This window comes from Zootoca vivipara, chromosome 9, assembly GCF_965207765.1.
Source record: "Zootoca vivipara chromosome 9, rZooViv2.hap1.1, whole genome shotgun sequence".
Classification (NCBI taxonomy): Eukaryota; Metazoa; Chordata; class Lepidosauria; order Squamata; family Lacertidae; genus Zootoca; species Zootoca vivipara.
Window position 1 is genome coordinate 39,558,291 of NC_142592.1, and position 10,365 is coordinate 39,568,655.

The 10,365-nt window shown below is 45.3% G+C and overlaps 1 protein-coding gene across 1 annotated transcript; it reads left to right on the plus strand.

Annotated features, from left to right (window-relative positions):
• Nucleotides 1-218: 218 nt before the first annotated feature.
• DDX47 (DEAD-box helicase 47) lies at nucleotides 219-9,912 on the plus strand. Its single transcript, XM_035127803.3, has 12 exons — nucleotides 219-304; nucleotides 1,655-1,748; nucleotides 3,067-3,255; nucleotides 4,719-4,790; nucleotides 5,530-5,648; nucleotides 6,639-6,710; nucleotides 6,819-6,935; nucleotides 7,099-7,245; nucleotides 7,510-7,647; nucleotides 8,615-8,685; nucleotides 8,896-9,025; nucleotides 9,395-9,912. Exons 1-12 carry the CDS (start codon nucleotides 254-256, stop codon nucleotides 9,521-9,523), a joined length of 1,329 nt encoding a protein of 442 aa, XP_034983694.2. The 5' UTR covers nucleotides 219-253; the 3' UTR covers nucleotides 9,524-9,912.
• The last annotated feature ends 453 nt before the right edge of the window (nucleotides 9,913-10,365 follow it).

The window sequence follows — 10,365 nt, forward strand, 5'->3', positions numbered from 1 at the left end:
TTACATTCACCGCGTGAAAATAACACCCGAGGTATAAGGCGCTGCACAGGCTTCTTTCCCCGTTAAGCGCCTACAAATTCCGGCACAAGTGAAGACGGCTAAACTGCAACCGGAAGTTGGTGTCGCGTGTAACTCTAACCCCTTTCCTATCTCTGCGGCTCAGAGGCTCGTTCCGAACGCGCTGGGACTACGAGTCCCAGGGTACCCCGCGGCAACCCGGAAAGCGAAGTGGGAGCCGAACGTGGCGGCCGGCATGGAGGGCGAGGGCGCAGTCGAGGAGACCGCGAAGACCTTCAAAGAACTGGTGAGGGGGAGGGGCTCGTTTCTCTTTGCTCCCGACGACCCTTTACTTGCCCAGCGGTTTGCCTTTTAAATTTTATTTTAAAACCAAATCCAGCCATTGCACCTGAGTAGACGGAGCTGCCCCTCCGCCGCGCACTGCTAAGTTCTACCCCTACGGAGCTGGTATGATGGGGATCGCATTTCCGTAACCAGCCAGGCAACAGCAGCGCTCAAGGCTGGTGTCGCCCAGCTAGGTAGTGCTGTACAGCGTGGCAGTCATTTCCCACTAGTTGCTTATACTAGCTTGCTTTCTCCACTGAGAAAATGCTCCGTTGAAACCATGGGAAAGCGGCTGTGCAAAGAAAGCTAGCGGGGTTTTATTATACTTTGGTTGGTGAGGGTGTTTATGGCCTGGTTGGCCCAGCTCTCAGAATTGCTTAGTGGGTTTGCGTTCTGTATTACTTTGAAACCGACAGTGTCCTACCTAAGGCACCACAGTGGACAAAACGAAAGGAGAAATATAAATGTGCTTTCTTGTGTAAAGGGATATTTTGCTACCGTGTGCTGCCGTCCTGCTAAGGAACTAAAATACGATCTCTCAGTTTTACCATGACTCAATAGATCTGGGTAAGGTCAGGTGTTTGGAGCAGGTGGTGCTGTGGTCTACTCTAAACCACTGAGCATCTTGGGCTTGCTGATCAGAAGGTCAGCGGTTCAAATCCACGCAACAGGCTGAGCTCCCATTGCTCTGTCCCAGCTTCTGCCAACCTAGCAGTTTGAAAGCATGCCAGTGCAAGTAGATAAATAGGTACCGCTGCAGTGGGAAGGTAAATGGTGTTTCTGTGCACTCTGGTGTTTCCATGCGTCACAGTGTTCCATTGCGCCAGAAGCGGTTTAGTCATGGTGGCCACATGACCCGGAAAGCTGTCTGTGGACAAACACCGGCTACCTCGGCCTGAAGTGAGATCAGCGCCACACTCCGTAGTTACCTTTGATTGGACTTAACCATCCAGGGGTCCTTTAAACTTTTACCTTTTGGGTGAGGAGAAGCTTGGCCTATCCAGCGCACCAGTGTCCCTTTCCTTATTTTGCTTGTTTTTGTTTTTTTAAGTGTCCCATGTTTTCAAGTTATCAAAGTTTTGAGATGAAAATAAGACTTTTAGCTAATCGAAAAGACCATGGTCAGGTTCACATTTAACAACCAAAGCATGGCTTAGCCCAAACATGCAGGCTCCCAGGGAGGAGATCTCAGGCAAACTTTGGTTTAGGTGGCATGCTGTTGGCTTACCGAGTTGTGTGAACCAGGACTTACTGGATTCTGAAGATTGGGGTCCCTTGCTAATTATGGTTTCTTTTCTCTTTGGAATAATAGGGAGTGACCGATGTGCTGTGTGAATCTTGTGATCAGTTGGGATGGAAGACACCAACAAAGATCCAAGTGGAGGCCGTTCCAGTTGCACTCCAAGGTGAGACTGGGAGCTGAAATTCAGGAAAAAGAGAAATATCTTTGTGGGAATAAGAAGAGGTTCTCCTGTGTTTCTTGTATTATAAAACTGGTATTGCCAGACATTTGTATTACATAGACTTGGATACATATGGAGTCTCTCAGCCCCACTCACCTCACAGAGTGTTTGTTGTGGGGGGGGGGGGAAGGAGATTGTAAGCCGCTTTGAGACTCCTTCGGGTAGTGATAAAGCGGGATATCAAATCCAAACTCTTCTTCTCTTCTTCCTCTCACCTTGGACTATGAAGCAATACAGCTTCCTGGTCTGTCCTGCGGCAGAAGTGTAAGTCTCCCCAACTCCACAAGTCTTCTAGCAGGGGAGCTGTACCATTTGTGGGGAAGCCCCATCAGCAAGAAGTCTAGTGGGACATGGGCTTTTTTACAAAGTGAGATAGCCAAGTTTGTTCAAACCAAAACAAGAGACTGAGAAGAGATATGATAGGCATCTTCAAATATCTAAAGGGCTGCCACATGCAAGATGGCGCAAGCTTTTTTCTCATGCTTTGGAAGGTAGGAGCTGAAGCAATGGATTCAAGTTATAAGAATGGAGATTGCAACTGAACATCAGGAATAACTTTCTGACAATAAGAGCTGTTGAGCTCCCACAAGGCATAGTTGGCTGTTCTTCCTTAGAGGTTTTTAAGCAGAGGTTGGGTGGCCATCGGTCATGGAAGCTTTAGTTGAGATTCCTGCATTGCAGGGGGTTGGACTCAATAACCCTCAGGGCCCCTTCCAACTCTACAATTCTATGACTGAATTATTATTATTATTATTATTTGTACCACCCATCTCACTTGGTTGAAAATGCTTTAATATTACTTTTCTCGGTGGTGAATTCAACTATGTTATTTGTCAGGAGAGACTTCCATTTTCATTAACTGCCCTCCAAAATATCACCTGTACAATAAGACAATTAAACAGAGAGGGGAAATGTCTTTTGAAACTCTTCATGGAGTGTTTAGTAGTGCAGATATCCACTGCTGCTAGTCTTCCAGTGCCAGCTTCTTTTCCTTCCCTTGGTAAGAGCCAAGGTTGAGGAGCTGTTAGAACAGGGGTCTTGTACAAACCTTCCATGGCCTGTACTCTGTATCTTCAAATAATACGCTTATTACATTGGTTGTTGTTTCTTAAGTTATGTTAGCTGATTTCAAGCTGTCACTGGTGCAAAGATTTCTGTTCTAGTGCTACTCTTGTTATTTTCCAGGATGGCTTTTGAATTTCCTCCATCTGTGCTGTTGTATTCCTTCAGCCCTGCATGTGACACACCTCTTTTCTTGTAGGCCGTGACATCATTGGCTTAGCCGAGACTGGATCTGGAAAAACGGGGGCTTTTGCCTTGCCCATCCTTCAGGCACTGCTAGAGACACCTCAGCGCTTCTTTGCTTTGGTCCTTACCCCGACCCGGGAGTTAGCCTTTCAGATCTCGGAGCAGTTTGAGGCCCTTGGATCTTCCATTGGTGTCCAGAGTGGTGAGTGGCCTTGCTGGAGTGCTAAGAATTAGCAGGAGACAAAATGAAATTTGTAAGGAGAGGAAGCAGTTGCATGCTTTTCAAAATAAGAATAGTTAAATATCAGATTCAAGAAATGGGACTATATTCCACTTCAAAGTGTGAATCTTAGTATGCCTCCAGTAGGGGTGGATGGAGCAGCCTATTTCAATTCCTCATCAGTTTTGCATGCATTCAATCCATAAATTTGTTCTTTCCTGTTTTTAAAAATGATACAAAAATACTTACATTTGTGTGTGCTCTCCCCCAAAATACACATATTACAAGCATGTCCTCCCAAACGTTTGTGTGTGTGTGTGTGTGTGTGTGTGTGTGTGTGTGTAGGTAGGTAGGTAGGTATTTCTTTTTACACAGTTTTGAAGCCAAAACTGCTTTGCAAAATTTGAGGAAGTTCGCAACCTGGTTGTTAAATTGTGTTCTGGTCTGCATATAAATGAAGGAACTGCTAAAACACACCGATGCCTGCCTTATGATTGAAAAATTAAGACTGGAAGTTTCTGGCAGTTTCTCTTAAAAATAAAGAGGCAAGCAGAGAGAGATTTAATTAGGTGGGACTTATTTCACTCTCAGGGACGCGGGTGGCGCTGTGGGTTAAACCACAGAGCCTAGGGCTTGCTGATCAGAAGGTTGGCAGTTCGAATCCCTGTGACGGGGTGAGCTCCCGTTGCTCGGTCGCAGCTCCTGCCAACCTAGCAGTTCGAAGGCACGTCAAAGTGCAAGTAGATAAATAGGGACCGCTCCAGCCGGAAGGTAAACGGCGTTTCCGTGTCCTGCTCTGGTTTGCCAGAAGCGGCTTAGTCATGCTGGCCACATGACCTGGAAGCTGTATGCTGGCTCCCTCGGACAATAATGCAAGATGAGCGCCGCAACCCCAGAGTTGGTTACGACCTTTACCTTTACCTATTTCACTCTCACAGTTGCTGTTTCTCCATGTGTATCCCCCCTACTAAATTGTGTAAGCCGTGCAAATGAAGTGTGCTTGGTTTGCATAATTTATTCCAGTTTCGGAATCTAATTGCCTTTTAAGCATCAAACCTGTTTACTTTGGATACATTATTTACCTCTTGCAGTTTGTTTTCTGGATATGTAGCAGTTGATTGTTTTGGTTGAAGCTGTTTACACTAGTCCATATGAAATAGAATGGAAGCTTGGCTAGACTTACTTCCTGAAGCTAATGCAGGGTTCTTTTTTATAATATGTATTTGTCAGTGTTGGGATGTCTTCTTCGAAGAACTCCTCTTACCATCTAAACATAGCAATCCAGTTCCAATATTAGGCCATGCCTATGAGCAAGCTTGGCAATGGATGAGGGGCCTGAATTTTGCCTTTATTTTCTTGTAAAGGAGGTGATGGGGAGGGCAGTTGTGAACTGGCTCAATTTCAATGGGCTTCATTTAACTTTTCTTTTCTTTCTTCCCCCAAAGCTGTTATTGTGGGAGGAATTGACATGATGGCTCAGTCTCTTGCCCTAGCCAAGAAACCACATGTAATAATTGGTAAGAAAGAGGCAGCATCAATGATTCAAATGATTGTAATGAGATCTTAATAATTCATATGAATGAGGCCTATTGCACATCTGTGTCTTTTACATATGCATAAACGAGGTAATGAAAAGCCGTAGGCCAGCAAACATAGCCTTTATTCACACTTCTGATACCTTTCCAGTTTAATGCTAAACATCAGCCACGGGTCTTGTACTTTAATTTGAAACAGGAGCAGACAAGGGAACTCTCCCCACCCCCAACTTCATTCTAGGGTCCACATGGCTCAGGCAGAGCATTTGCCTTTGAGCCACAAGTTTACTAATTTATCTTTTCTGATAAATTAATGTATCTCTCATAAATGTTAACTGATGTGTGCTGCTTGACTGGAACTGCTAGAGTATTTGTCATCTGGCTTGAGAGTGAAAAACTATTAGGTTGACCAGACTTGACTGCAACCTCCATAGAGCAAATCTCTCAAAATAACGTCAAGCCTCCTCCACACACACACACCCCAACTGGGATACAACTAGCCATGCCATTTTAAATCTGCATAAAGTTCTGACTTGATCCATTCTCCAGTGACTGTGCTTACAAAGGCTTTTGGCAGAAGGAAGTCATGGCACTCTGAGATTTGGCAAACTGGAGTGAAAGGGGGGATACACGGCAAGAGTACTTTGTGTGTTGTGTTTAGTGTTTCTTTTTGAATGCTCTGTTTGGTAAAGTGGAAAGTTTGTTTGGTTTTCTCCTGTAGCTACACCTGGCCGCCTTATTGACCACCTTGAGAACACAAAGGGCTTCAATTTGAGAGCTCTGAAGTATTTAGTTATGGATGAAGCCGACCGGATCCTCAACATGGACTTTGAGACAGAGGTGAGCACTGTCAACTCTTGTCGCCTTAAAAGGGTCCTTTGCAACATCATGGAGATGGTGCTTTTCAAAACTGTTTAACGTGTACTTCAATCACCGTCAACATTTAATAGAAAAAAACCACGCACAAGGCGGCTTACACGACAAGAATTAAAAACATAGCTTATTCATTAACCAATAATTAAACACATAAAAAGTACACAACCAAATTGAAACAATGTCCACATAAATCATAATAAGATCAAAAAATAAAGATACAAAATCTAATATCGGTAGCAACAACAAATCCCAACCAAACTCCCTAAACAACACCACAGCCCAAGGGTCTGTTCAGCAGCTTTGGCAGCTGGAGTCAGTCCTGGCCCTGCCCTCTCAAGCCAGGTGGGAAAAGGTCAAGGCAGGGAGCAGGTCTTCCTGAGCTCACAGCCAAGATGGGCTATAGGACCTGCAGGTCAATGGAACCTGCCTCTGTTTGATTCCCTAATATGGAACACGCAGCCTCTGTTGTCTCCACCGCTTAGCAGCTGGCAGTATGGTGTCATGTTTCCTGTGTTTCCCTCTCCAGTGGATCCTTGTTGACTGCTGGGATCTGAAACATTCTCAGATACTAGGTTTGAAGATGTAGCAAGGCATTTGGATACTAGACTTGTAGTCTTATTATCTACTATTACTCAGGTTGCTGTCCAGAGATTCTTCCCTTCCAGGTTCATGTGTAGTAATCTGTAGTTGTAGCCCAAGTAGCAAGACCTTGTCTGAAGGCATTGGGATGCTTTCTTCCCCCATGCTGCCTCAGTCCCCCTCAATGCTAACAGCACCACTCTCTCCTTTCTATGGAGCGGTAGAGTGCCTTGGTTTTTAAAGGAGGCGCTTCCAGTGCTGCTTTCATCAGACTGGATTGTGATGCCACGCCCACAGGGATGATTGGCTTTCGTCTACATGCACATTAATGACCTTCCTAGTTATTTCACTTTCACTTGCCTTCTCTTTTCGCAGGTAGACAAGATCCTGAAAGTGATTCCCAGAGACAGGAAGACATTTCTCTTTTCTGCTACCATGACTAAAAAGGTATGGAAAGGTGTGGCATTTTGCATGAGATCAGCTGAGGTGGTGGTAGAAATTAACAGGTCATATCAGCTAAATTCGTGACTGAAAACATCAATTATGTTTGTTCAGGTGCAAAAACTCCAGCGTGCAGCTCTTAAGGACCCTGTCAAATGTGCCGTTTCAACTAAGTACCAGACGGTTGAAAAACTGCAGCAATACTATGTCTTCATCCCTTCCAAGTTCAAGGTAACTTATTTATTTTTTCAGCTGTTTTTTTTCCTTTACAGTAACTTATTTTGTGACTGCACACTAGGGTTTTCTTTGTCCCTTTGTGCTTTTTGAATGTGTTTTCCTTTCATCTAATCTCCATTAGTTTCCTTTCTGATTTCGATTTCTTTTCTCTTTTTAGGACAGCTACCTCGTCTATATTCTGAATGAACTTGCTGGGAACTCATTCATGATATTTTGCAGCACCTGCAACAACACTCAGAGGACAGCCCTCCTCCTTAGAAACCTGGGCTTCACTGCCATTCCCCTCCACGGTCAGATGAGCCAGGTAGAGGCTGACTTGAACGCAAAGTATTCATTTCTGGACTACCACACTGAAATAATGATAATATTTTAAGGGCAAATATGATTTGTATGTGTCACCAAGCTTGCTTTCCCTTTTGTTAGCCTGTCTTTTACAGACTTGCATTTCTGTAGAACAACAGACTGTAACGGCGGAACGATTCACAGAACCTGACTCATTTCACTTTTCCACGCTGCAAAAATCTAAAGCATGTTCACTTGCCCTTTCTATCTCTCTCACTCCCCCCAGAATAAGCGATTAGGGTCACTGAACAAGTTCAAGGCTAAAGCACGTTCCATTCTACTGGCTACCGATGTCGCTAGCAGAGGCCTGGACATCCCCCATGTGGATGTTGTCGTGAACTTTGACATTCCCACCCATTCCAAGGTGAGTTCCAAAGGCAGGGTGCTGGGTTACAATTGTGCAGCCCCTAATTTGAGATGTCCCAGTGGAGTTTGCAGAAAGAAATGGCCCTCTTCTTCCATAGTTGCAACATAGGATTCCATAGTGATCATAGGATTCTATAGCGATGGAATAGCTAAAGTAAACCCCCCCACCTCCATGTGAGCCCTCATTAAGTGGCAAAAAGCTGATAGTTGAAAAGATGGGGAACCATTAATACACCAATAAGACAGTGGGGGTTAGACGGGTCTTTAGATCAGAGAGCTGGCAAATGTCCTGCTCTGGATGTGACTACACTCCCCGGAAGGCTCAGGCTTGCAACTTGAGGGTGTTCTGCAATAGGTCTTTGCTGCTTGGTTCTTGGATGAACAGTTGTGGCCAGGAGTGCCTTCTTAGTTTTGCTTGGTGCATTGCCCCAGTTGTAGAACTGCCTGCCTAGGAAGTTTTGCTTGTCTCCTTTCTTTACTGGCCTTCAGAAAGCAAGAGAAGATGACTCTTATTTAAAGCAACCTGTTCAGAGCTTTAATCTGAATTGTTCATTTTAATCTAGAGAATTGCTAGGTTTCATATTTGTCTTCTGCGATTCTTTATGAATACGGGTTTACAAACTGTTTCATGGATGTTGCGTATGGTTGCTGTATTTTGTTTATTAAACTGCCTGTGAAGCCTTTCTATGGAGTGGTATAGAATCTAAAAATAAAAAATATTATTGTGAAGATACAATGCCTGCAGCTGTATGGGGGAGGCGGGTGGCTACAGCCACGTGGTCAAGCCCATCTTTTTCACCTCCTTAGACACTCTTGAAACATACTGAATACATATTTAAAAGGAGCTGCGTCTGATGAGCGTTGTGGGGTCTCTTGCATAACTGCTTCGGATTACACTTTCTTTTTAAATGGTGTTTTGCCTTGCTTTGCCTTGCGTTCTGTGGCTTATTCTGGATCCCTTTCAGGATTACATTCATCGTGTAGGGAGAACGGCTCGAGCTGGGCGCTCTGGAAAATCCATCACGTTCGTCACACAGTAAGTCGTGCCCTCTGCTCCTTCCGCTTGGCAACAACCTGCACCCCTCTCCTCTTCTCTGAATGAGTGGGGAAGCAGCTTTCTTAAGTGCAAAAGCAACTGAGTTGGGGGAAGAGGCTTTTTTTTAGGGGGTGGGCTCTTAACTAGTTTATGGGTCACTAGTTAAAGAGGACCCATTCGGATGAGAGAATTTTGGCTCCCTTCCCCCAGGTACGATGTGGAGCTCTTCCAGCGCATTGAGCACCTGATAGGAAAGAAGCTGCCTGCCTTCCCCACGCAAGAGGAGGAGGTCATGATGCTGACCGAACGTGTGGCTGAAGCACAACGATTTGCTCGGATGGTAGGTTGAACTTCAGGCTACGTTTGCGCTTCTGCAGACCCATGTGGGTCCGTTCTCCATGGACATGCATGCGCAACAAATCAGTGGGGTTCTGTTGCGCAGAGGTGTGGCTGAAACATTAGGATTTGCACTGCATTGAGAGTATCATTAGCTAATTCTGCACAAGGCCATTCCTGGTTACAAGGGGTGCTGCATTCTTTCATGCACCCTTGCAAGCTGGGTCTCGGCTCTATTTGTTTGTGCAATGTTTACCGGCCACCCTGCATGGTGACTGAAGGTATCACGCTTTCAGCTCTTGAGCTTCTTGATTGCTTCTGTGCCTCCATGCTTCGAATGCTCAAGCAACTTGCTGTCTGGCTTTCCTTGCAGGAGTTGCGGCAGCAGGGGGAAAAGAAGAAGCGTTCCCGCGAAGAGGAAAAGGAAGAGGATGACACCGAGGGAGCAATGGGGGTCAGGAACAAAGTGGCTGGTGGGAAAAGGAAGAAATGGAAAGCCTGAGAAAGGAAGACACCCGGAACTATTTTTTCCATGTTTTTAAGCTGCTTGGCTTTCCGAGAGTCACCAGTATCGGACTTGACCTTTCAGCATATCCCAGAGAGCAAAAGGTTTCCTGATCCACTAGCACCTTTTGTAAACTTCTTTAATCCAGAAGCAATTCTCCTGCAAGCCTGGGAAATCTCTTTTAATGCTATGGGGAGACCTAGTACTTCTGCTGCCAACAGTTGCTCCTGTCTACCAGCAGGCCACAGTGGATTCCCTAAGCTACATGAAATGGATATATGGCAGAACCTTTTCAAGCTGCTACTACCAAAGTCAGTGGAGAGAGACATTTGCACCCCTAATTTTATAAGAAAATTGTCCAAAATAAAAACAAAGTAAAAAAAAAATTGCATGCTGTGCTGGTTCCAAGACGTGCAGGCAAAGAAGATGGAATAGGTAACTTGCACCTTAAAGTTACTTAATTTATGTAATCACAGCTTTGTGCAGGTGTTTGTGGGCAAATAAATAAGTGAGAGCAGCAGAAACCTGCTCTCCATTTATTTATTTATTTCCCACCCACGTGCACAAAGTGGACTTACTCGGCTCAGGGAAGGCAGTGCTTGGGCTCTGGCAGCATCCCAGAATCCCTGTGTTACCTTCTCAAAGCTGGGTAAGTGGGGTGCTGGGCTTTGGGAAGGAGGCACAAGAGCTCTGGCAGGGTCCTAGAGCCCTTGAGTCTCCTTCCGCAGCTGGCCAAACACTTGCAGGACTTCGAGAAGGAGGGCTCTAGGACCCTGCCAGAGCCCTCATGCTGCCTTCTCAAATTTGGGTAAGCGGCTTTTCACCTTGTGGGGTGGGGC

Coding starts and splice junctions, on each gene's coding strand:
- DDX47 (XM_035127803.3), top strand. CDS start 254: ATGGAGGGCGAGGGCGCAGTCGAGGAGACCGCGAAGACCTTCAAAGAA. Junction 1,749..3,066: donor CGTTCCAGTTGCACTCCAAG/GTGAGACTGGGA, acceptor CTTTTCTTGTAG/GCCGTGACATCATTGGCTTA. Junction 9,026..9,394: donor CACAACGATTTGCTCGGATG/GTAGGTTGAACT, acceptor CTTTCCTTGCAG/GAGTTGCGGCAGCAGGGGGA.